The 27802-nt window shown below is 47.1% G+C and overlaps 1 protein-coding gene across 1 annotated transcript in view; it reads left to right on the forward strand.

The window, feature by feature from the left end:
* Positions 1-27802, forward strand: part of LOC146783071 (rheacalcin-1-like) — a 185895-nt gene that overhangs the window by 26136 nt on the left and 131957 nt on the right. Inside the window, exons 3-4 of the mRNA XM_085637270.1 lie at positions 13326-13466; positions 19124-19250. Coding sequence (XP_085493396.1) covers positions 13326-13466; positions 19124-19250 — 268 coding nt within the window. The remainder of the gene's footprint in view (positions 1-13325; positions 13467-19123; positions 19251-27802) is intronic.

Below are 27802 nucleotides of genomic sequence, written 5' to 3' on the forward strand. Positions count from 1 at the left end.
TCGTATCCTACGCTGATTACATCCAGCTCATCCTCTCCCTCACCAAAGACCCCACCACCGCCAGACTCAACTTCCAGAAAGGAATGCATGACGTAGAAGTCTGGATGACCAACAGCTACCTGTAGCTCAATGCCGAGAAGACAGAAGTCCATGTCCTTGGAACCACCCCTTCAGCATGGGACTACACCTGGTGGCCGCTGCCCTAGGAAGCCCACCTGCCCCCTCGGACCACGACAATAACCTCCACATCATGCTCAACTCATCCCTCACCATGAACCAACAGGTCTACTCCCTCACCTCCAGCTGGTTCAACACCCTACTCATCCTCCACAAAACCTTCAAATGGGTCCCCCAGAGTCAAGGAAGACAGTCACCCATGCACACATCACCAGGAGGCATTTACAAGTCCCTGATCCGCAAACTCCAGACAGTACAGAACATTGTGGCAAGACTCGTCCTCGGCATCCCCCGGCACAAACACATCAGCCAACACCTACGTAGACTCCCCTGGCTCCCCGTGGAGTAAAGAGCCACATTCAAAATCCTCACTCACACCTACAAATGCCTACACAACAATGTAACCATATACCTCAACAACAGAATCAACTTCCATGTACACAAAAGAAACATTTGGTCTTCAAAACTCACACTGGCCAAAACCCCGTACATCCACAGAGCCAGAGTAGGCGGAAGTTCCTTCTTCCACATTGCATCCAAGACCTGGAACGAGGTACTGGCAGACATCAGAGGTGCCCCCTCCCTGAACACCTTAAGGAAGACCCTCAAGACCTGGCTCTTTGGCTAACATATCTGCGCCCCACCCCCTCAGTGCCTTGAGACCCTCATGGGTGTGTAGCACACTTACAATTCCCTTGCTTGATTGATTGATTGAGTTGTCATCATGTGATGATTGTTCCTCTTCTGCACTGCTTGCGGCTGTGGGGCAACGTTCTTCTACCATAGCGGATAAAGACGCCACTGGGGTGCGTCATCTACATGTGATAGGCATGAGCGACTCAACCCCCGGCCCTCCTGTGCTATGCTTCCCACCTTCTCCTTACCTGGACATTGACACCATGGTGCGATCCACTGCACTCTCTCCAAATCTGTGACTCAGCCAGCAGGAGCCAGAGTCAGGCTTGATTTCACTGGGCTGGGTACAGCAGTCACCGCATAGTTCACTGGTGGACCTCGTGATGCAGTTGATGCAGCAGGGCTCCCTTAGGCGTGTAGTTGCTGGGCTCAGACCACACAAGTTCGGGGTAGCACAGGGGCCTCACCCTCCACAGCGTACGGCCAGCCCAACATCATCCGGCCTGTGATGCAGGGAGACGGCACCCACCATTGGTAATCCCCTCCGTGCACCCCGGTGTAGTGGTGGATTGTAGTATGCAATGCAGACCTCACTACATTTGTGTGCAGGAGCACTTCTACCATTGACTGCTCCAAGGTGCGCAAGGCGGGCTTCTCACACAGGTCTGCAACGTGTCTGCATGCGAACTGCTAGACTTCACCACCAGGTACGGGCGAACGTCGAGTATCAATGTCTCCCCCCACGGCTCATCGACTCCACAGCTCCTCCACATCCCACTCCAGGCTCCAGACGCAGGTCCATCGAGGCATCCAGGCTCCAGACGCAGGTCCAGCAAGGCATCCAGGGTACAGACGCAGGTGCAGCGAGGCATCCAGGCTACAGACGCAGGTCCAGCTGGGCATCCAGGCTCTCATCCGGGTCATCCTGGATGTTGGGTGTCTTGAGGGTGTTATTGATGTGTGATATACATGGTCCTGGCTGCTCAAATATGCAGTAAACTATTTTTTGGAGATCTTTTCAATGGGAGGTGGACTGATAGGCTATTTTTTCGAAGTCCACACTTGCTGCCTAGCGTGCGTTTTTATATCGCTAAGGACTTATCGCTAGATTCCACACGCTATCGCTGGTTTTCCTATCACAATCCCGCTGATGTAAGCAACAGTTTTTGCCGCTGATCCCTGATACAATCGCCTGTTCACAACGTGTTGGTAATACGTCGATACCAAGGCGATAACTTTCAGGGATAGACGCAATGACAAAACTCTCGCTAACTGGCGTTAGCAATAGTTATCGCCAGGCCTTGTAAATATGCCCCTCAATTTGGGAACGAGAGCAATCACCCCATAGATCCCAGCCACCACCACAGCCACCACCCCCAGGTCCTGATGAAAGGAGACCACCACCACCACTGCAAGATGAAGTCCTGCACAGCACCAGCTTTCCACCTTCTTGTGCCAATCATGAGTTCTCCTTATTGGAAAAAATCAAGGGAACTACTATACCTACAGCCTGAAGCTCGACCTCAAGTCGCCCTCATAGAGCACCATCATGACAAGACCACAACCCAAGGACAAAGGACTCTGCTATTCATTGTACTAAAACGACACCGCATCCCACAGTGCCGCCAAGACTGTCCTCTCTAGGGTAATAGATGCTCATTCTTCTGCCTATTGAGGTCGAGGTTTTCCGCTGTTACGGTTAGGCTTAGAACCCTATGGTTTTATGTTAAGCGACCTCCTTAAGCAGTACCATAAGATTATTGCACAGTGAAAAGTGAACTTGCTTTTAACTTAACACCGACTGGAAATGATGATCTGTTGTTTATGCTGAGATCGGTTGTAGTGTATCTGATGCAAACCTTCAAAGCACGCGACGGCACTTTGGTCTTAAGTCCTCAAACATTGCTACTCTAGGAGCAAACGGGTGCGATGGAGTCTTTGGCTGACCTCGACTATAAGTGATCGCTGTATCCAGATGAGTAGGGACGACATCTACAGCACCTTTTGGATTGCTTTGGGACTATTGTGCACTCCCTACTTGATTTTGAGATCCATGATAGAGTGTCACTGCGTCCAATCAAGGGCTATCCTTATGTGGGCTACCCACACAGAGGCACGTGGACGAAGGATGTTGATTACAGGGCCTAAACCAGAGCTGGCTACACCTGGACTGCCCACACCACTGGCATCTTTACCTGGCTTTCCCTATGTGTGCTGATTTTATTAAATTATACACCAGCGCCACATGTACAAGGGATGCTCACACCAGAGCCAGCTACAATGGGCTGCACCATTCTAGGGCTGATTATTCAAGCATGTACCATGGCCCTTCATGGAGAGAGCACTTACTCCTGAGCTGTCCATACCACTGTCATTTGTACTTACACAGTCTATGCCGATGCCACCCATGCAGGGCATTCTCATACCAGAGCCATGTACAGAATGGCTGTCCATGCCATGGCAGCTATCCAAGTCACTAGGGCTGTCTGTTTGAGGGCTGATTATTCAAGGACTGCCCATAGCGTGGCCTTTTAAACTTTAGCTCCATATACCGGTGCCTCCCATGCGAGGGATGCCCAGAACTGAGCCATCTACAGCTGAGCTGCTTATGCCACGGACATTACTACCACAGATGTCTACACCTGGACTGCCTACAGTGCACCATCCATAGCAGAGCTCTCCATGAGCAGGCAGGCTATTCTAATGCCATGGCAATGTGTACTTAGGCTTCAGGACTGCCTATGACAGTCCCACAAGTCCTGGGTTTGCCAAGTTTAATTCAAAGCAGGCACACCACTTCTGTAATACTGTACGGGGTACATTATCAAGCTAACGCGGCGATCGCTAGGTTACGCCTAAATAGCTATCGCCATCCCACACAAGTAAATGGGAGTTTTCAACGCCGTTCCCAGGAACTATCGCCTGTTGCCGAAGTGCTGATAATATGTCGGTAACATGGCGATATATTTCAGGGGTAGTAGGCGATAAGAAGACTGCTGCTAACCTAGGCTGGTGATAGTTATCGGCATTCCTTGGAAATATCCCCCTATGGGGCATATCGGCAAGGGCCGGGGATAATTATCGCTAAGCGCACTTAGCGCTAGGATAATTATTGTCGGCTATCGCTGCTTTCTATCGCGGAGATAGCGTGCTATCAGCAACGCTTATCTCCAAAGTGATAGACATGCAAGCGTTATCTGGAAAACAGTGTGATTATCGCTGGAAATCCAGTGATAATCGCACTATGACGGGTGATACCGTGCTGATAGGGCAGGGTGGTCTTAGCCATGTAATCTACCTCCCATTGGATTACATGGCTAAGTCAGAATTCAAGCAGGCGTAAGGAATATAGCGATAACAGTGGTTAGCGCTATTTTCCTTATCGCTATGCTTGTTAGCGATTCCCTTCATAATTGGAGAAATGTAGGTTAGCGACATTTTTCCAGTTATTTCGGGAAGGAACGCCCACTTTGCATCTCATCAGAGATGCAAAGCTGGGCGTTCAGTAAACAGGCGCTAAGGCATGGATTCACGCTTTAGCGTATCCATGCTCATAGGGCGATACAATTATCGCCGCTTTTTGTCCAAAAACAGACGCTAAAGTGGCGATAATTTTATCGCCTCGCCTTGCTGATATGCCCCTATGGGGCATGTTATCAAGACAGACGATAAAATTATCGCCGCTTTGGCGGCAGAAAACTTTCGCTAAAACGGCGATAATGGGCTTGATAATATGCTCTATGAAATTCCAATTGAAGCCCATGTTAGATGTCCTGCACATCTAACATGGGCTTCAATTGGAATTCCATAGAGCATATTATCAAGCCCATTATCGCCATTTTAGCTGCAGTTTTCTGCTGCTAAAGCGGCGATAATTTTATCGCCTGTCTTGATAATATGCCCCTATTTTTTTTAACATTATATGCTGGAGTTTACTTTTACAACTTGTCGTGACAGCTAGCATACTTAATGCCTGGAGTTCCACTTGGCTTCTGCTCTGTCCTTTTGATAGATGTATGTCGCACGTGTGGGTGATGAAAGTCTAATTGTCAACACATGGTGCTTGGCGTTTATGCTGCCATCGCATTTTGTGGACACCTATGGTTGGCTTTCAAAAAAGTGAAACTTCCCAATTAGTTTAATGAAATTGATTGGCATGCTTGGGAATGGCACAAGCAGCCCTCACTCCCTTGTGGTAAACACACTAGCAAAGTAGATCCTTAAAAATAAAAATAAATCCTGAGGCAGACACACAAAAGATGGGTTTTACACTGGTCACATTGCAAAAGCACAGGTCCAGAAGTGCACTGCTGGAAGAAAGCCTGAAAAGGGCTTTGTTCCACAGTTAGAGCAACCTCTTCAAATTAAGTTGAGGGGATTACATGCATTACTTCTACTCTTCCTCCGTGGTAATGGGACACCTGCCACCACAGTGGCCAGTTACAGAAATGTAGTACGTGCTTTATAAATTCAATCAGTCAATCAAACAGTCATTCAGTCAGTAAATCAATCAAGCAGTCAATGCAAGTAATGAATCAGTCAATCAATCAATCGACCAATCAATTATTCAGTCAATCAGTGAATCCATCAATTGATCAATCTATGTATATCGCTGACTGAAAAATCCTTAGTGTTTTTTTCATATGAGCAAAGCGTTATTCTATTCTATTCTATTCTATTCCATTCCGTTCTATTCGGTTCCATTCTGTTCTATTCTATTCTTTTCTATTCCATTCTAATCCGTTCTATTCTGTTCCATTCTATTCTATTCTATTCTATTCCATTCCGTTCTATTCTGTTCTGTTCTATTCTATTCTATTCCATTCTATTCTCTTCCATTCCATTCTATTCTATTCCATTCCATTCCGTTCTATTCTGTTCTATTCTATTCTATTCTATTCTATTCCATTCTATTCTATTCTATTCTATTCTATTCTATTCTATTCTATTCCATTCTATTCTATTCTATTCCATTGTATTCTATTCTATTCCATTGTATTCTATTCTATTCTATTCTATTCTATTCTATTCTATTCCATTCCATTCCGTTCTATTCTATTCTATTCTATTCTATTCTATTCTATTCCATTCTATTCTATTCTATTCTATTCCGTTGTATTCTATTCTATTCTATTCTATTCCGTTCTATTCTGTTCTATTCTATTCTATTCTATTCTATTCTATTCTATTCCGTTGTATTCTATTCTATTCCATTGTATTCTATTCTATTCTATTCTATTCTATTCTATTCTATTCCATTCCATTCCGTTCTATTCTATTCTATTCTATTCTATTCTATTCTATTCTATTCTATTCCATTCTATTCTATTCTATTCTATTCCGTTGTATTCTATTCTATTCTATTCTATTCTATTCTATTCTATTCCGTTCTATTCTGTTCTATTCTATTCTATTCTATTCTATTCTATTCTATTCTATTCCATTCCGTTCTATTCTATTCTATTCTATTCTATTCCATTCTATTCTATTCTATTCTATTCCGTTGTATTCTATTCTATTCTATTCTATTCCGTTCTATTCTGTTTCATTCTATTCTATTCTATTCTATTCTATTCTATTCTATTCAGCTTGCAGCTACTCGTGGGCATCCCAGCAGTATCAGTACAATGTAGGCTAAACCACGTACTCTAAAGAGGTATGTTTTCAAATTGGCAGGTTTTTAAAGGTTACCAGAAAGACAATTCGTTGTTAGTTGTTTGCAAAGTGTGAGGGAGGGCATTCCATACCTTGGCCACCTTATAGCTGAAGGACCCGCCCCCAACTTCTCGCCTTTTTTATGATGGGACACCACTGCCTGTCGGGCGTTGGAAGATCGAAGGGTTCTACCAAGAGTGTAGTAGCAGATCAGAGGCATACAATAGGGGTGGGGGGGGGGCGTTGTCTGACAGGGCACTGTGGAATATGCGGAGGGCATTGAATTTCATCCTCTGAACAAATGGGAGTCAGCGGAGGGATGCTAAGGCCTTTCGGGCTGAGTTGTGCCTGGGGATATTAAACAGAATCTGGGCTGCAGAATTCTGTACTACTTGGGGTTTTCTGGTGACAAGTTTTGGAGCTCCTAGGTTGAGTGAATTTCCATAGTCCAGATGGGAAAGAATCCATGCCTGGACCACGGGCTTTCTGCAGTGTAGGGGGGGTAAGTACAGGATTTTACAGAGCATTCTAATTCCAAGATAGCGGGCTGAGAGCTTTATGGCCTGGGCTTCCATGGACCAAGATGTGTTTAGCCATACTCCCAGACTTTTTTTTGCCGTCTTGGGGGCGGGAGGCGAACCCAGGCATTCTGGCCAGCCCAGTCTCAAGTGGGGATTGAAACTGTTCCCTAGTATCATCAGCTCAGTCTTATCCCCGTTTAGCGTGAGACAGGATTTTTTCATCCACCTGGCAACTCTCTCCAGACAGGGGCCCAAAGTGTGAGATTGGGGATCCTGTTTGGGAGTAAGAGAGAAAACCAGTTGGGGATAATCGGCATAAGAGATTATGGAGATCTCAAATGGAGATACAAAGTATGCCAGTGGGCACATATAGATTGAATAGCGTGGGGCTTAATGAGGAGCCCTGTGGTACTCCACAATTCAGAGGGTGTATGTCGGAGGTACATGGTCCATCAAAGACCTGGAAGGTTCTGTCTCTCAGGACAGAGTTGAGAGAGTTCAGGGCTGGTCCTCAGACTCCAGCAGTGGAAATTCTTTTGATAAGATTGTTGTAGTTTACAGTATTGAAGAGGGGGCTTAGGTCAAGAAGGGCAAGGGCTGCAGAGCCTCCCTGATCCAGCAGCCTCTTTGATTCCTCCACCGCCTCTGAGTGGGTGCTTAGGTCAAGGAGGATGAAGGCTGCAGAGCCTCCCTGATCCAGCAGCCTCTTTGATTCCTCCACCGCCTCTGAGAGGGTGCTTCGGTCAAGGAGGGCGAGGGCAGCAGAGCCTCCCTGATCCAGCAGCCTCTTTGATTCCTCCACCGCCTCTGAGAGGGTGCTTAGGTCAAGGAGGGCGAAGGCTGCAGAGCCTCCCTGATCCAGCAGCCTCTTTGATTCCTCCACCGCCTCTGAGAGGGTGCTTAGGTCAAGGAGGGCGAGGGCTGCAGAGCGTCCCTGATCCAGCAGCCTCTTTGATTCCTCCACCGCCTCTGAGAGGGTGCTTAGGTCAAGGAGGGCGAGGGCTGCAGAGCCTCCCTGATCCAGCAGCCTCTTTGATTCCTCCACCGCCTCTGAGAGGGTGCTTAGGTCAAGGAGGGCGAGGGCTGCAGAGCCTCCCTGATCCAGCAGCCTCTTTGATTCCTCCACCGCCTCTGAGAGGGTGCTTAGGTCAAGGAGGGCGAGGGCTGCAGAGCCTCCCTGATCCAGCAGCCTCTTTGATTCCTCCACCGCCTCTGAGAGGGTGCTTAGGTCAAGGAGGGCGAGGGCTGCAGAGCGTCCCTGATCCAGCAGCCTCTTTGATTCCTCCACCGCCTCTGAGAGGGTGCTTAGGTCAAGGAGGGCGAGGGCTGCAGAGCCTCCCTGATCCAGCAGCCTCTTTGATTCCTCCACCGCCTCTGAGAGGGGGCTTAGGTCAAGAAGGGCAAGGGCTGCAGAGCCTCCCTGATCCAGCAGCCTCTTTGATTCCTCCACCGCCTCTGAGAGGGTGCTTAGGTCAAGGAGGATGAAGGCTGCAGAGCCTCCCTGATCCAGCAGCCTCTTTGATTCCTCCACCGCCTCTGAGAGGGTGCTTCGGTCAAGGAGGGCGAGGGCAGCAGAGCCTCCCTGATCCAGCAGCCTCTTTGATTCCTCCACCGCCTCTGAGAGGGTGCTTAGGTCAAGGAGGGCGAAGGCTGCAGAGCCTCCCTTATCCAGCAGCCTCTTTGATTCCTCCACCGCCTCAGAGAGGGTGCTTAGGTCAAGGAGGGCGAGGGCTGCAGAGCCTCCCTGATCCAGCAGCCTCTTTGATTTCTCCACCGCCTCTGAGAGGGTGCTTAGGTCAAGGAGGGCGAGGGCTGCAGAGCCTCCCTGATCCAGCAGGCTCTTTGATTCCTCCACCGCCTCTGAGAGGGTGCTTAGGTCAAGGAGGGCGAGGGCTGCAGAGCCTCCCTGATCCAGCAGCCTCTTTGATTCCTCCACCGCCTCTGAGAGGGTGCTTAGGTCAAGGAGGGCGAGGGCTGCAGAGCCTCCCTGATCCAGCAGCCTCTTTGATTCCTTCACCGCCTCTGAGAGGGTGCTTAGGTCAAGGAGGACGAGGGCTGCAGAGCCTCCCTGATCCAGCAGCCTCTTTGATTCCTCCACCGCCTCTGAGATTGTGCTTAGGTCAAGGAGGGCGAGGGCTGCAGAGCCTCCCTGATCCAGCAGCCTCTTTGATTCCTCCACCGCCTCTGAGAGGGTGCTTAGGTCAAGGAGGGCGAGGGCTGCAGAGCCTCCCTAATCCAGCAGCCTCTTTGATTCCTCCACCGCCTCTGAGAGGGTGCTTAGGTCAAGGAGGGCGAGGGCTGCAGAGCCTCCCTGATCCAGCAGCCTCTTTGATTCCTCCACCGCCTCTGAGAGGGTGCTTAGGTCAAGGAGGGCGAGGGCTGCAGAGCCTCCCTGATCCAGCAGCCTCTTTGATTCTTCCACCGCCTCTGAGAGGGTGCTTAGGTCAAGGAGGGCGAGGGCTGCAGAGCCTCCCTGATCCAGCAGCCTCTTTGATTCCTCCACCGCCTCTGAGAGGGTGCTTAGGTCAAGGAGGGCGAGGGCTGCAGAGCCTCCCTGATCCAGCAGCCTCTTTGATTCCTCCACCGCCTCTGAGAGGGTGCTTAGGTCAAGGAGGGCGAGGGCTGCAGAGCCTCCCTGATCCAGCAGCCTCTTTGAGTTCTCCACCGCCTCTGAGAGGGTGCTTAGGTCAAGGAGGGCGAGGGCTGCAGAGCCTCCCTGATCCAGCAGCCTCTTTGATTCCTCCACCGCCTCTGAGAGGGTGCTTAGGTCAAGGAGGGCGAGGGCTGCAGAGCCTCCCTGATCCAGCAGGCTCTTTGATTCCTCCACCGCCTCTGAGAGGGTGCTTAGGTCAAGGAGGACGAGGGCTGCAGAGCCTCCCTGATCCAGCAGCCTCTTTGATTCCTCCACCGCCTCTGAGAGGGTGCTTAGGTCAAGGAGGGCGAGGCCTGCAGAGCCTCCCTGATCCAGCAGCCTCTTTGATTCCTCCACCGCCTCTGAGAGGGTGCTTAGGTCAAGGAGGGCGAGGGCTGCAGAGCGTCCCTGATCCAGCAGCCTCTTTGATTCCTCCACCGCCTCTGAGAGGGTGCTTAGGTCAAGGAGGGCGAGGGCTGCAGAGCCTCCCTGATCCAGCAGCCTCTTTGATTCCTCCACCGCCTCTGAGAGGGTGCTTAGGTCAAGGAGGGCGAGGGCTGCAGAGCCTCCCTGATCCAGCAGCCTCTTTGATTCCTCCACCGCCTCTGAGAGGGTGCTTAGGTCAAGGAGGTCGAGGGCTGCAGAGCCTCCCTGATCCAGCAGCCTCTTTGATTCCTCCACCGCCTCTGAGAGGGTGCTTAGGTCAAGGAGGTCGAGGGCTGCAGAGCCTCCCTGATCCAGCAGCCTCTTTGATTCCTCCACCGCCTCAGAGAGGGTGCTTAGGTCAAGGAGGTCGAGGGCTGCAGAGCCTCCCTGATCCAGCAGCCTCTTTGATTCCTCCACCGCCTCTGAGAGGGTGCTTAGGTCAAGGAGGTCGAGGGCTGCAGAGCCTCCCTGATCCAGCAGCCTCTTTGATTCCTCCACCGCCTCAGAGAGGGTGCTTAGGTCAAGGAGGGCGAGGGCTGCAGAGCCTCCATGATCCAGCAGCCTCTTTGATTCCTCCACCGCCTCTGAGAGGGTGGTTTCCGTGCTATGCTGAGGTCAAAAGACTGCTTAGGGTGGATGTAGAATATCAATAAGTTCTAGGAATTCTGAAAGGGACTGATTAACATGTTTTTTCAAGTATTTTGCTCAGACCAGGTAGCAACGAGATGGGTCTGTAATTTTGTGAATGGAGGGGGGCCAGTGGAGGCTGTTCTAATAAAGCTTCTACCATGGTATGTTTACATGCCAACGGTACAATTCCCTTTGCTAATGAGAGATTGGGCATTATTAGAGAAGAAGTGTTCTGCCGCTTTAGAAAGGATATGTGGTGGGGCAGGATCTAGTGGGGAACCCGATATCACTTTGCCAAAAAGAGCTGCAACACATTCTAATGTCATGTTGGGGATTAATGAAAGGCCAGTATCCCTTTCTTCCTGCTTGTTTCTCTTGGAAGTTTCTCTTGGGAGTGGGGTTTATGTCCTTGGCAGTTTCTTGGAAAGTTAGGTAGATGTCAGTGATTTTTGGGAAAACACATCTGGCAAGATGATTACACCTGGGTACTGACTGTTAATGGGTGGAGCCGTTAGAGGCGGGCCCCAGTATTGCCTTGATGACCTGAAATATTTCACTTGGTGAGCTGGAAGCTTGGTTGATTGTAGCATCATAATAGGCAACTTGAGCAGTTTAGATTCCACAATGGGAGCTCCTTTTTCAAGTCTCGATAATATGATTTGCTTCTTTTGCTATAGTCTTTCTTCCATTTTCTCTCAGCTTTTTTGCATTCTTGTTTTAGTGTCTGTAAGTGGGGAGAATGCAAAGGAGAAGGTTTATCTTTGGCGCATTTGGGGACATATTATCAAGGACAGAGTTAAAATTATCGCCGGTTTAACGGCAGAAAACTGCTGCTATTGTGGCGATAATGGGCTTGATAATATACCACAGAGAATTCCAATAGAAGTCCATGTTCTGATGTGAACATGGGCTTCTATTGGAATTCTCCAGGGCATATTATGAAGCCCATTATCGCCGCTTTAGCGTCAGTTTTCTGCCGGTAAACCGGCGATAATTTTAACGCCGTCCTTGATAATATGCCCCAAAGTTTGGGTTTTTATGGGAATGATTTGATCGAGTGCTTAAGTAATCCACTGGGAGACTGGCATTTGCAATTGAGGGGTCAGTGCCCAAGTTGAGGCTCGAAGTGTCAAGAGTCTGTATCCAAGTTTGATTATGCAATTTGGCATAGCTGCGGGCTCTCCAGTTATTTGGATTGGGGGTGGGGGGAGTGCTTTGAGTGTTGTGACCAGAGGGGTCGTGAAAGGGTCAGGTCAAATCACCGGAGCAGGTCCAGCACATTTAAGGGAGGGTTGTTCATAAAGATAGGGTGAAGCAAGTGGCATTTTTCATGAGTGAGACCAGATATCATTTGGGTGAGTTGGATGGCGGAGAGGTCTTGCACGAGCCTTGAAACGTTTGGGCCTGCCGACTCTTCCATGTGATTATGGAGATCTCCCAATACGGTGAAGTTCGCCTTTGTTTGCCAAATTGGATTTTGCATCGGGCAGGGCCTGGATGAAATGTCCGCTCAGGTCAGGGGGCCAGTATAGAAATGCCCCTGAAAGGGTATATGTGGGGTACAATGAGATAGCGGAGATCACGCGTTCACAGTCTGGGAGTGCAAGGCATTCCTGGAGACATCTAAAGGTTTTCTTAAGTATTGTGGGAAGTCACCCGTCCTACTTGTTTTCTCTGTCTTTCTGACAAATATAGTAGTCAGTGGGCAGGGCCTGGGTAAGGTCAGGCGTGGAGACAGGTTTCTGTTAGAAAGATTACATCCGGTTTTTCTTTCTCTAGAAATTAGAGGAGTTCCAATTTGTGGTGTGGAAGACACCTACAATTGATCAAATACATGTGCCAACTAGACACAGCAGTATTGAGGACCCCAGGACTGTGGGTGCAATGGAGCGGCGTAAAGCAGTTTTTGCAATAAGATTCCCCCTTTAACAAATTGACTGAATGAATGGAGACAGTTACCCTTGATGGATCCCGGAGGGCTAGTAGTTGTGATGAGCAATAAGTTATTTTATGTAGATGGGTTGGGCCAAGGCTCCTGGCCTCTGGTCGTATTCGGGCGTGGACGGGCGCAGATGGGCTTCCTTTGGCGCGTCTTTGGTTCGCCAGCATTGTGCTCGCTGCGCGTGTCTGCTGTGTGGCCACGCCACAGGCTTCATTTTATGCTGCCGGCTGGGGCGCCGACCAGGAAGGTGTCTCTCAATGTCATGGTTTTTCCCTCAAAACACTGCCTCCTTCTTTGTAGAGTGCAAGGTTTAAAGTGCAAATGCAGATTAAAATAGCTCAGCTTATTTAAAAAAACAGATTCAAGTATTTCAGTTTTTAGTAACGTATTGCAGTGTTTATCTTTTGAAACATCCTTCTGAGCTTGCAAAACACACTTCTAAAAGCAGTGGTGCCCCCGAAGCGCACGGTGGCTGTACGTTGTACTAACATTAAGCTCCTACTCTGAACTGTAGAGGTAAGGTGGGGGTGAAGGCAGCTCACTCTGAGCTGAGGGAACTATGGCAGAGGGTGCTTAGGGGTTCAACTACTCTAATGGCACAAGAGTGACGCATGTAATGTATACGTGTATAGACTTGATGTGAAATAGCAACTGAATGGTAGATTCATCCTCTGCCCCACAAACTGATCTATTTCTCCCCTTCAAGGAAAATTGTAAAACCTTTGGGGCTCATCTTGCATCCGTCCACAGCGAAGAAGAGAATCACTTCATATATCTGCTGATGGGAAGATTACATGACTATAGAAATCATGAGGCCTACTGGATTGGAGCACTGGCAAATGATAAGGTACGACTCTGGGTATATTGTGCAGTCACATCTGAAAGACCAAGTGGCGAGTGTGAGAGATTCTGCAGGAGTGAGAATGACATTTTAGGGCCAGAGTCCAATGAACTGCTGTGGTTATACTTGTCATGTTATACTTACAAAGACAGCGGAACCTGACATATACACATAGGGGCTTGAGGCAGACTCGATAAGGGTCAGTTAAGGAAATGGGAAAATATCACATCTGGGGTGGGCGTTCTCTTACATCGCTCCTAGAGCGTGGAAGGACCCCTTGCTCCACATCAGAGCCTCCTCCTCTCGTCTTGAATTCTGCAAGAAGCTGAAGACCTTGCTTTTAAAGTAACCAATCTGCCATAGGCAGGGCTAGGCTCAGTACCAGGATATCCGTGCAGCCGCTAGTGCGCTTTACAAATACACAAAACACCTAGACCTTAACCTATGCAGTAGGGCTCTCAGAGGACTGCCTGCTGCTGTGGCCTGCTAGGTGCTTGAGAACACTAACTTGCTACACCTGGAAAGACTGCTTTGCTGCCTGAGGTCTGCCTAAAACTCTCAGAGGCCTGCACTCAGGACTACTAGAGTGACTCCAGTGGCAGATGAGGCTCCCATCATCTTGAACCCTCACCTGGACCCTGCCAGAGTGAGTCTTAACTCCTCAAGTGGCGGTGTCAAAGGTGCCCAGGTAGCCAAAATCCAAAACTTTGGACTTGGAAAATGTTTGGTTAAAAACTGCTCTGAGAACCGAGAGAAGACCAGGTAACACCTGCTGTTCTATCCACCCAAGGTGCATCGCCGGTCAACCTGACTGTGAGGCAACTCCTACTATGTTCTTACCCCTACAGCAGCAAATCGTGTTCAGCGGCCCTTCACCAAAGGGGTATCTGGCCTGCTGGAGATTGTTGATCAAATGTAGAAATCTTCAATGCAACCTCTCCAAGCATCCCCCTGATGATGACACTCCCTCCTGGGACTCCGCCTGCAGCCTTGCTCCACTCAACTTTACCTTCTCAGAACAATTTCTTCAGAATTCTTCTAAGGCCAAAGATAAGCGACAACCGGGCCCAGTCATTCTTGTATCCAAACAACGTTCCATCGCAGCCAGCCATATTTTTTGACTTTGAGCCAATCTTGTGCAACACAATGTCTGGGATTGGTGCTTTAATCTTTTAGATGCTAGTTTTTTTACCTTGAACGTTAAAATGTATCACTCCCTTTCCACTAATTGGATTTGGGTTGTTTTGGTATAAAATACTTTATTAAACTGTACTTTATTTTTCTTTAAGTTGGTGTGGGATTTTTCTAATTTTTTCACTTTTATTACCGTTTGAAACGCAGCATAAAAACGTTATACATTGCCTCTAAGTTAAGCCCGATCGCTTTTGTGCCAAGCTGCCAGAGGGTTAAGCACAGGTTAATTTAGAAAGTTTTGCGCCTCACTCTGACAGGGATTGTGGCTCTGCCTGAGGAGGGGTCACCCCTCCTTCAACCAGCACCCCAATTTCTCACATTTCTAAAGACATAGTATGCTATGTTTCAAAAGTACCCATCCATAGTGACAATGCAACACTTACAGTGTATCAAGGCAAGGATAAAATATATTTAAAAGTTCACCAATGCATCAAAAAATACATTTATGAAAAAGGGAATGAAAGGAGGGCAATGACAATTAGAGCGTATTTCTGCCTTCAAAAAAGGATGGGTAAATTGGTGTGGCCTAGACAACCTGCCGTTAAAAATTGCGGAAAACACATTATTTCTGAAAAAGGAGTTTTTTTGAAGATTAATTAGTCAATTTAAACAAATCACAATAGCCTTTTTTTAAAAAGGGCTGGCGTGTTTGGTCAGAATGGGATCACAAGGCTGTAGTTTCATCATTTTTGGCAGGCTATCATTGATCCATTTCGACACCCCAGAGTGCTGCTCCACTACTTTTGTGAGCCAAACATGCTAAATGTTGAATCCCAATCGAATATGGCGTTATTTCGCTTCCAGGTCATTTTAGGAAGCCATAACACACAAACGAGAGCCTGAGGAGGTTTAAAGACCTGCAGGGGCCGAATCCCCGCATTACAATATCACAGAACACAACAAGGCCATCTGGATCTATATGGAGAGTTAAGAGATGTAAGAATCTGTGATATCCCGTTTACAGGACGGTTCCCCTCACCCACCCGAGGGTGGCATGCTTCATCATAGGGAAACCTCCTCACATCACAAACCGCGTTGTGTTCTGTCATTTTAGGAAGCTGGCATGTGCAATGAAGCTTTTAGGCTTCAGATTGCCTTAACTGTGCCTCTTCCAGTTCTGATGTTCTCGGCTCCAGATGCTGTTCCTGGATTCTGTTTGGCTGCCCTCACGTCTGAGTGACACTGGATTACTGCATCTCTACTCCTTTCAGATTGGTGGCACCGAGTTTCCTTGGGGTTCCTTACCATGTTTACTCTCAGGAAGTCACTTTTGTATCACTTTATGTGCCTTGGTGTCTATTCTATGAGTCAGACTGGTGGAAAGAATCAGTCACACTTTTCTTCCTCAGAAAAAACAAAATGTGTGTGACATCTGGTCATTGACAGGTTGACAAGTTGTGATGCCACACTGAGTATGCCCTTGATAGATCAATGTCAGGAAGTATCAAGAGTCATAAATGCTGTGAATCCCACAGTAGAGACACTGACTGAAACCTCTACTTTGAACACATCAGTGACTCCTCTCCAAAGGGCGCCTCAAGATTCACCACTGAGCACGGACTCCAGGATGGTGGTCGCCCTAAAGGACTTGTTACAGGGTTCAGTTTACCCTCAAACAGCTCCTGTTTGTTATATGAAGAGCCAAGGTTGGGTTTCATATTTGTAATCTGACGGGACGTGCGCTACTAAGTAATGTGCTCCTAGTTTCTGCCTCCAGCCCACTCTTGGATAATTATGGTCACTTTAGGCAAATTTTAAAAGGCATATTCTTTCACCAGCATCAATTGTGTGACTCCCAGAAAGATATGTTGGAATTTCACCAAAGACATTTAGATGTATATCACATAGGTCATCTAATTTAACAACATCAGACTATTAGCGGGCGACCAGAGCTTACTAGTTTCAGTCCACTCAGAAAAGGTTAGTAAGATGACATGGAGGACATGAAAGAGCCACCTTCAATCTCTAAACATCAAGAGAGAAACTCCACAACCCACAGTGCACCGAAGTTATAACTGGCGAGCACCTTTGCCTGTTCCACAAGGCACCTCATTATCATGGACAACAGATCTTCTGCCTTTGCTTCACCAGGTCAACCAATGCTCTTCTTTGAGTCCTTCTATTCTCCCCACCAGAAGCGCGAGAACTGGTGTCTCATTCCTTTTATTTTGATGTTTATTTTGTTGCATCTAAACTCTGGAGCACACTGCCATTACAGGTTTGTGAACTGCAAACGCATCCTTTGTTCTGCTGAGCCTTTAAAATCTATCTCTTCACTTCAAGAACAGAAAATCAGAACTTTTTGTCTCCTGTTGCTCAGTGTCTCTTCAATACTTTTTTCAATCCTTTGTCCAGCCCAGCAGCAGAATCTAGTTTTTAATGGTATTCACTGATGATATGGCTATCTGGTTCAGATACAATTGGTCTTACACCTCTATTGTTGACTACTAGACCTACCTAAGTGTAACTTACTAAGCTCTCTCAAGGGGAATTTGTACTTGAATTTTTGGGAAATAGTGCTTTAATAATCATGCACACCTGAACAGCTTCAAAAAGTTATATTGTCACTGGCTCCTCTAAAACAGCTCATTAGGTAAAGGTATTCCAGGGGTCTTGTCTTCTGTACCACAGTGTGATCTCTCCACTTCACTCAAAACCTAGCTGAGATTGAAGAGGGGTGCAGTAAGGGGATGCCCTCAGACCCCTAAAACCGTTGTCTATCAAAGCCATTGGGTTGGAATTTGATGTTAGGAGAACTTTAGTACAAACATTTCCCCATTGATGTTTCTTCCTAATCAAGGTAATGATGACCTGTAAATAGCTGCAAGTGAATGTCTGTCTGAGCTGTGGAACCATGCATGGGGTAATTTTGGGCATCATGATATAAGTGAGCTGGATCAGTCAGTAAATGTCTTGGAAGGAAAAGTCTTTCCATGTCTGGTTCAAAGCCAAAATGAATATATAGGGCTTCCAGTCCTCTTCTAGGGTCACTTGAACTTTGTAAAAGAGAAGGAACTTAGGGCCTCTGCTTGGGTGAAAAGGCGATCCTGGTAAGTCCTCTCATCTAGGTATTGAATTTGATTTCTTTTTTATTTTTATTTTTGAGGTAGCAGCAAGAACATTTAATCGAGAGGTGCAGAGCACCACAACAGTTCCTTGGTGGATAAGCAGTTATTGGAGCCTAAAGAGTCGCTTTTGGAATGAATGTGTGGCGGAAGCTTGACACAGACCTGATGGAGCTCACAAATATCTCATGTATATATATATGCAAGGTCGCAGATGAAGTGTGGAAGTGAGGTGAGCCTTAAGGATTCTTCTAACACAGGAGATCCTGGGAAGTAGGACTCTTGAAGGATGTTGGAGGACCATAGAACATACCTGAGCTGGAAGAGCATCCCTGGACAGGGAGCCAAGGGTGCTGAAGGACCAGAATCCATAAGCTGCGCCCAAAGGTTTAGGTGCGACCCGGAGATTAAGGTCATCGGAGAGCAGCTTACAAGTTGGGGCATATTTCCTCAAGATTGAGGAGAGATAATTAGGAGAGGAGTTAGAGTCATTACTCACCTTCCCATGAGTGTTGACAGGAGGCTTAGGGTACAGAGGAGGGTGATGATGTAGGTTACTCTAGGTTGAAGAGGCCAGAGACAGTACTCCATCCGCTATTTATTTTCTGAACCAGGTATGATGTTCCTGAAGCGAGTAGTTTTGGAAAAGCAGGATAGATCAGAACTGGAAGGCCTTGGCCTGCTGTTCAGTGGAGGCCACTGCCGCTGATGTGGCCCTGGCATGTTTATGCAAGAACATTGACCCTCTAGAACAATGCTGAATTGAAAACCTGGTTTTCGTGGCACTAACCATGGTGCGGGCTGATCTCTATCAGGCTTGGTGAGAATTTCCTTCATTAGTAACATCCTAGTACCTTTAGGATGATGTTACAGAATTTTCTGTGTTCAAGTTGTACGGTGTGCTTGATAATTTCTGTGAAAATGTTGATGTGTTCTAACTTGTCACTCAAAATGTGATGCACATAGTTCGCATGATTCCCTGTTGTTGGCCCTTACATAGAGTAGTACAGGAGCTCACAGATTGACAGTAGTACAGGAGCTCACCGATTTTTGACTCTGTGACTTACAGTAGTACAGGCACTCACGGGTTAACAGTAGTAAGGGAGCTCACAGGTTGACAGTAGTACAGGAGCTCACAGGCTGGCGCCTCTGTGACGTGTTTGCATTAGTACAGGAGCTCACAGGGTGGTGCCTCTGCGACTTGTTTACAGTAGTACAGGAGCTCACAGGGTGGTGCCTCTGTGACATGTTTATAGTAGTACAGGAGCTCAAGGGTTGGTGCCTCTGTGACTTGTTTACAGTTGTACAGGACCTAACAGGTCGGTGCCTCTGTGACTTATTTACAGTAGTACAGGAGCTTACAGGTTGGTGCCTCTGTGACTTGTTTGACCTTTTTCTTTTTAGAATAACAACAATCCGGACAAGGGGAGATGGACGGATGGAACTGCTTGGGACTTTGATCACTTTGGACCTGGGCAGCCTGATCTCTTACTAAATGAATATTATATTGGATCATGGCTTGAGATAGATGGTGAGTGAGAACACAATGGTCAGAATGTGCTCTGCATGCCACTGGAGTCAAGCTATCCTGGCTGATGAGGGCTGAAAGCCAGAAACCGGTCCTAGGATACTTGTTTCCAGTCCAGGGAGGACCTGGCCTGGCAGTTCGAGCATTGTCTGCATTCTATCCATCAATTGTTCTTTTTGCGTTTGACTACACTTGCAGGCATGTGGCTCAGATAGAACAGTGAACCACTATTGCTATGTTCGCATTTGCAAATTGGAAACTTTTGCTGTTTTTTAAACACCTCTTGGGCCTGCCCTAATTACAAACCCTATTTTGCGAGTTGGTAACCTATTACCGACTCGCAAAATAGGATGTGCGTGCCACTGGTGTCCCTTCCTAATAGCGAATCGCACTTCAGTGTAAGATTGTTTTGCGGGCACACTCACAGTTTACCACCCATTTCAAATGTGGTAAGCCACTCGCAAACAGGAAGGGGTCTTCAGTGGACTCCTTTCCCTTTGTGACTGGCCTTGAAAATATTTTTAAGAGCAGGCAGTGGTCCCACAAGCAAATCTTGTGCATTTTGTTTATAAATGCCTTCAAATTGCAGTCCCCCAATGAGCTGCTTGGGAAGATGAGAAACCCCTGTATGTTGCCCATGATCTAAACATGGAGAATTACTATAACGTCCCTGCTGGAATATGAGCCTCCTGACTAAAGATCACAGATGGATTTTCCGTTTTAATCCAAGTTTCAATAGCCCGCAATTTCTTATTGGTATTGAGGCCATTAACATTCACCAAGACTTCCTTCAAAATATTATTCATTATCACCTTATCATATTTATTTTCCATTTAAAACCAACACTGTATATCGCTTGGCCATTAAAAGGTCCCCAGTATAGAACAGAATCCAATTAATTAAGCCATATAGCGACTCCAAACCTCTAGTGCACATACTGAGCAGGTTGCCAACACTTTGCCGGGTCATAAAGCATTCAGCACAGTAAATTTGTATGTGCATTATTCAAAAATTAGCATTCTTGCATCTCTGCGATTATCCTTGGTACATGTAGAAACCAAATATTCTTTCGGACCCTTGAAGCATTTACATAATTGAATCTCTTTTTAGCAAACCTTTTCCCCTGTGCCTCCACAGTCTACCGACTCCCCCACATGCCCCTACCCTGCCCTTCCTGCATGTTCCCTTCCCCCAAAGCAGTGGTGAGTGCTTCACCTTCCCACTCACACCTGATGTGTTTACTCCCCATTGAAACTTGCAAAGTGACCTTGTGCCATCCAGGCCTGCCCCTGTCAGGACTTGTGAAAAGAGAAAAAGTGAGGAAACCAAAGGAAAAATAACAAAAAAGAGAGGGAGAGAGCAAAGACACCCAACTCCTAACTGCGCAAAACCATTAAAAAAACCTCACCCTAATCCCAGCGGTTAGGAGATAAATAGCGCAAATGCAGATTATAGGGCTATATCGTTCAACTATGACTTATTAGTAATCTGCTGAAAACGTTCCTGTGCCTCAGGTGCATCAAAGAATAAGTGAAATTGCCCTTTAACTAACACTTTCAGTTTGGACTGCTGCACGATCATTGCCTGGTCATGCTGCGCTTTAAAAAGATAGAACATTTTTACAAATCCCTTCCTCTGTCTGGTAGCTGATGCTGACATATCGGGGAAATATGCGGCTGAGAGGCACTTTTGGCAAGCGGAACTGCCACAGACTAATTGCTTTAGAAAGTACTTGTTCTTTTACGTCAAAATCTCTAAAGTTAACAAGGATCGTTTGCGGGAATTTCTGATTTGGAGGATGTTGAGCTGGGACACGATGAGTTCTTGTTAGTGTGAGATGCTCACAATGTTCCGGGAAAACATGCATTTTAATAAAGGCATCATCCCATTCGAGCATTGCTGTTCCTCCAAACCTCCTGGAACTCCTACACTACGGAAATTTGAGCTGCATGAGTGGTTTTCTAACTCCTCCAGCTTAGACTCTATTGATGACTTTTGCTTCTGAAATATCCCGACTTTCTCATTCATAATGGTCACTTCATCCTCTCTCTGAGAAGTCCAAGATGTAGAGCCGCGATCTCCGTGGCTTTTTGTGAGGTTTTGAGATCTCTTATTTCCTCCAAGATGACATTACGCATTGATTTAACGTCCCACTGCATCGTGAGTAGCTGGACCTCTAAGAGTGTATCCTCTTCTGTAAAGTTCTAACCGGATTCATTCTGCACCATGCTGCCTTGGACATTCTACTCGATTTCTCCTATCATGGATATGGCTTCAGGTGTCTACCCCGATGGTTGTTCCGAGATGATGGGCGCAGGATCCGGAGAGAACAAGACAGCTGCCCGTGGAGGTTGCGATGCCCCTGGCTGTCCTTTGTCTGATTTCTCGGCAGCCCAGTGGCAGATTTCCCTTCAGATTACGAACTGATTTTCACCCATCATGAATAGAGAGTAATCCAATATTCCCTACAACTTTGCAGTGCTGGCCTTCTGCTACTCTATGGGATCTCTGCAGGATTTTTTCAGAATTGCTTGTTGATCTTGCCCGCTGAGACTGTTTCTGTGCAGATACCCACAAGGGTGTCTACCATCTCATAATCTTCCCCTTGAGAATCGCTATGATCCTGTCCTTGAGCACCTGCACTTGCACCTTGTAGTTGAGATGTCTCCATCAGTAACTGGACATATACATTCTTTCCGATAGGAGGCTGTGCAATTTGCATATGCTGTTGCTTGTCCCATTTGATTTTTCACTCTCTGAGTCAAAATTGACGCATCCAGGTGTGTTACAGTGCCTGATGGTTTAGAGTGACTTTGAATTGTTCTTTTCTTTCTTCTCTCCTTCCACTCCCTTACACCCTTCTTTGCACACTCCAATCCCACATCTTTTTTTTTTAGATTCTGTATTTATTAGGTTTCTCCTTTGGTACTGCGCGTTGTGTAACTGGGAAAATCTTTCCCTCCAAGGATGGCTAATAGCATCAAGAATGATGATGGAAGCAACTTCTAGCACAAACGTCTGGTCCCTCCTTAGCGACCCCTGACTGGGTAGCGCCTTACTGCAAACCAATGGCTGCACTTACCCCCGATGGGAAACCTGGTGGGCACTAGTGGGCGCTGCAGGAAAGGTCTAGTGAACTCACTGACTCTCCTGATCTTTCCTGTGGGGAGTCCTTGAAGTTGGAAGTAAAAATAAAAAAATAAATATAAAAATTCATTTTTTTTGCCCCCTTTCGCCTTCTCCACAAATGTGAGCACCAGCGAGGGCGTAAAGGCAATGAAGGTGCAATAGAAATAGGTACAGTGAGGCAGTAAGGGTGGCAAAAATAGTCACTTTCTATCACGCTGCTGGAGAATGTAGCCTCATTTTTCCCTCATCCATTGGAGTGCCCACAGAGCTGCAGTTTCTCCCGGGCACCGAGATCCACCATCAAACACCGCGCATCGCTGCACGAGTCAGTGGAAGACAAGCAGCAAGCTCAGCCTATCGGCTGCATTGCTGTCAGCCCCAACAATAGTTTGCAACCATAATTGGGGTTGAAAAACATTGATAAATCCATAATAACTAGGAGTTATAGGGGATATCCCTTCCACACCGCCCTGTAATTGTGATTTGAAATGGATTCCAATATTCATTTTGCGAACTGGAAATGCTTTTCCAACTTGCAAAATGGGTTTAGTAAATAGAAAAATAAACATTTTGGGACCGATTCCGATCCTGTATTTTTTGTGTCCGTACGACTTGTATCAGTAAATTTTTCCCTACGAATCGTACAAGTCCCGTCCGAACCATGAAGTACGATTCGTATGTGAAAAATACATACGGATCTGCCCTATCCGTACCAATAATAGCTTTAAAAGTTGTATGAGACGGACCCGGAGACTTTTCCGTACGAAGCCTAAAAAGACAGTCCGACCGTACAAGTACGATCCGGACCGGCTTTCCGATTTACGAATTGTACGGAAAACGTCCCGTACACGGGGAATGACTTGTACATACGCAATGTCGGTGTACGCACCGTACATACGCAATGTCGGTGTACGCACCAATGTCATTGTACGCACCGTACATACGCAATGGCGGTGTACGTACCGTACATAGCAATGTTGGTTTACGCACCGTACATAGCAATGTCGGTGTACGCACTGTACATACGCAATGGCGGAGAACGCACCGTACATACGCAAAATCGGTGTACGCACCGTACATACGCAATGTTGCTGTACGCACCAATGTTGTTGTACGTACCGTACATACGCAATGTTGTACGCACCAATGTAGTTGTACGCACCGTACAAACGCAATGGCAGTGTACGCACCATACATTGTACACACCGTACATAGCAATGTCGGTGTACGCACTGTACATACGCAATGGAGGTGTACGCACCATACATACGCAAAATCGGTGTACGCACCGTACATACGCAATGTTGTTGTAAGCACCAATGGTGTTGTACGCACTGTACATACGCAATGTTGTTGTACGCACCGTACATACGCAATGTCGGTGTACGCACCCTACATAAAGCAATGTCGGTGTACGCACCGTACATACACAACGCATGGGGGTGTGTGCCAGTACGACTCGTACCCCTGTACCTTACTGAACCACGGACCCTGTAAAACAGCACAAGGAGGGTCTATTCGACTCGCACAACACCACAAAACACGTCTACAGTGCACAATAAATGGAAATGACAGACCTGGACACATCCAAACAGGCAAACAGAGGGGCAAACTCACAACCACCCCATATAACACACCCACCAAAAATTCAAATTGAGGCCCACCCACAAATGGACCAATAAAAAGGGCCCACACACACAAACCATGAGCCTTTGCAACAGACTCACTGCAGCTAGAGAGCACACCCCAACAACAGCACCCATCCACCTTAACATATACACCTTCACACAACCTCCTTCACACATACCCCCTCTTCACATTCAGACCCGCACCTTCACATTCAGACCCACACACCCACAACCATCCACACCCTCACCCCGCACCATGCCCACAGACAAGAATCCAAAGTTCACAAGGGAGGAGCTGGAGATCCTTGTCAATAAAGTCATCAGAGTCGAGCCACAGCTGTTTGGAACATTGGTCAGACAGAGCAGCATAGCCGAAAAATCACGCCTGTGGCAGAGGATCGTCGATAGGGTGAATGCTGTTGCACCCATCAGAAGGACCAGGACTGAATGCCAAGCCAGGTGGTACGATCTGCGGAGGGTGGTCAAGCGAAAAATGAATGAAGACTACGCCCAGAGCAACATCACAGGAGGTGGTGGGCCCCGCAGACCAGTACATTTCCCTCCCTGGGAGGAGAAGGTGATGGCCCTGCTTCCGCCGGTGGGAGAACATGGACTTCAAGGAGTTCCAGAGCCTGGTGAGTACACAAAGAACTTATGTAACATGGGGGTAATGGCATCCACACCCTAACTAGACAAAATGCACGCAACTACCCCCAAGCCCTCACCCGCCAGAACCACGGTCAAAAACAACGCTAATGCCAATAACATGTGTATGCCCCATTGAGAAAGCAAGGCCATGCTATGTCCCATGCTACACGAAGCACCAACTCAAGAATGGATGTCTGTTATGCTGGGAGGGTGGGTGGCACAAAACGCATTGTTGAACTCCAAATCAGACACAATTGCTCTCATCCCATATGGCCCAGGTACATACCCATGCACCATGCGCAATGCGCAGAGATTGGGAAAGTACTGACAAGATAGCTCACACTCGCCCCGGGTGTAGGCAGCACAAGGCCCTCCTGTGACCAGTGCAAACACAAACACCAAGACAACAAGGTCAGATATCTAGGACAGGAACTCACACTCACTGTCATGGCAGCATGCTCCATGGGGGGACAGCTATATCACCTGGGAGCCCCAGTGCCAAATCACACTACACACACCAGCAGGCCCTGCCACACAAACCCCTTACACAAGCAGACACCCCGGGACAGGTAATGGATTTACCCACTGTCACAATGGACATGTAATACAACAAGACCAATACATAGCCGAAAAAGCATCCAAGCCAAAAATCTATATGTCAAAGACCCAGGAGAACATATCAATCTGTCCCCCGCAACATACCCATCCACAAGTGAACATTGAGGAGAATGCTAGGCACATACAACTACCTGGAGGAACAGTGCCAACTTGAATGTGTATGAAACATGCATGTTGCATGAAACAGCATTAACATTGTCTGTCTCTCACACACAGGGCAACGTGATAAATCTCCCCCCAACAATGGGGGGGAAGAATCACAGTCCCAGGCTTGGAAGGAACCTGATCCCACCGGCAGCGACGCCTCTCAACACTCCGCGGATGACCCCGACCGACCTGGACCCTCTGGTGTCCAAGCCCCTGCAGCACCTGGTTCAGGAACATCTGTTGCAACTACAAAAAAGGGGACTGGGGGTCTACGAGAAAGCACAATAAGTGATGTGTATGCTGATAGAAGGTCTTCTTTTATCCCTGGCAAACCGAGCTGAGCATGATTTCCATCAAATTGTATTGTGTGATAGAGCTAAATTGTCAAGCCCTGTAGGTCATTATTATCACGTGGTAATCTGCCACATCCATGAGGGTGACCTTTAGATCATAAGGATTCCCTCCGTGGCGGGCTCATACGCTCATCGTGGATGCCATTCCCCACCAAGGCAAACAATTAATGCCACAGTGTGTTGAAAAAACATAGAAAAAACTGTGAAAAAAACTATGTGATGCAGTGCAGTGAGATATAAAAAAGGTTATGTGAAAAGATGTTTTGACAATATCTCTTTCCTCACACCTAGTAAAAACCAAAGGAGTTAACTCAAGCCCCTGCTACTGACTCATAGCAGAAAACACTGTGACTCCTTATACATGGTCAACATGTTTCAGCCTAAACGGAAGTGATCCAGGCTTTCTTCAGGACCAAATCGCAGCTACTGCACATTAACCAAGCAACTTCTAAACACTGTAAAAAGAAGAACCATACAACCTCGCTTGGTGCGAAGCCTTCGTTTGCAGGATGCAATCATCACCTACAGGAAGATAAATCAATTATCATACTTTGTGCTTATAAAGAAATAGAGACCAGCAGGCATAATGTTATGTCCCAGATGGCTCTAATATATTCGCTTACCCTGAGTGGTCAAGGCCCAAACCTCACCTCCCTGGAACCTTCCTCGGGTATAGATGAGGCCCCGCTCTATAGTGAAAGAGGGGAGAGAAAGGGGAAGGGCTCTTCAACCAACACAAAAACACAAAAACCAAAGAAAACCCTATCCGAAGTATAGAGTCCTGCCAAATTACATATCAATCGCACTTCACTCCCTTAAACTCTTTAAAACAAAAACCTGCCAGAGGTCAATGACTTGTGAGGATCATAGAAATTACTATTGTGAGAAGGAGACACAGTCGCAGGGACAGCTAGCTGTGTGCTTACTATACGTCTCCTAATCTTCATGGCTATCCTGTTAGTGTCTAGTGGCTCCATGTTCTCAATAGCCCACATAAAAAATCAATCAGTCAAAATAAACGTGGTATATGTTAAGCCCTAGTCTAAATAATTCCCTTTGTCAGGACAGAAATAAGAAGAACGTCTTCATATCAAGAAATAGAAAATAGCAAATAGCCCAAGCGTAGAAAGTTATAAATTAGAAGCCCGGCGTCAGTGAGCAAATGTGTGTTCTCACCTGACTGGGGCTACTGCACCGCTATATAAAGGGACCCTAACCAGGGGATTGATTTCCTTAGCGCTACATAATCACGTTACCCGCTCCCAGTCAGGCACACACTAACCTGTCCGTCGGTACCTCTGGACTCCCGCCGAGTTCTGGGAAGGAGGCACCGGAGTCGTGACTATCTTGGATTTAAATACCCTTTCTAGTGGTTGGTCTAATTCCGGTTTGGAAAACGCGCGCTTCTGCTAACGGCGGCATAACAACGCCGGACTACAAAATGACGTCACGCGTTTCTCTTCTGTAGTTTCAAGATGCGCGCGCTTGGTATAAAACGTCGTGGCGCCGCTAGACTACAGAATGACGTCACGCGTCACTGTCCTGTAGTTCAGTGCATCGTTCACACACAAGTCAGGCGCAAGTAATTTTAGTTCAGGGGTCAAGACCAATGTGATCTCAATAGGTTATTTTTGGAAAGGGCAGAATAACACGCTGTGTTCACTTCTAAGTATTACTAGAAGTCGGAAAATTTTTATTTTTTTATTTTTAGTAATCATAGGGCAGTAATGAATGTTCAAGCGTCCCTATTAATCTTATTGTGTTAGGCAAGGCTAGAAAAAGTACATCCCTAGTGGTGGAGGAAACATGCCCTACATTATGTATAGCCCTTTAAGTAGTGATCACCCCAAATGTAAAGAATCGAACTCCAAACATTGTCTTTGGGAACAGGCAGAATAACATGCCGTATTCCTCAGCACGTGTCACTAGATGTAAAGAAAAAATTATAGTAATCGAAGGGCAATGGTGATAGTTCAAACATACCTATTAATCCTATTAAATTAATCAACGCTACAAAAGAAATGGAATGAAC

This window comes from Triturus cristatus, chromosome 12, assembly GCF_964204655.1.
Source record: "Triturus cristatus chromosome 12, aTriCri1.1, whole genome shotgun sequence".
NCBI classification, from domain to species: domain Eukaryota; kingdom Metazoa; phylum Chordata; class Amphibia; order Caudata; family Salamandridae; genus Triturus; species Triturus cristatus.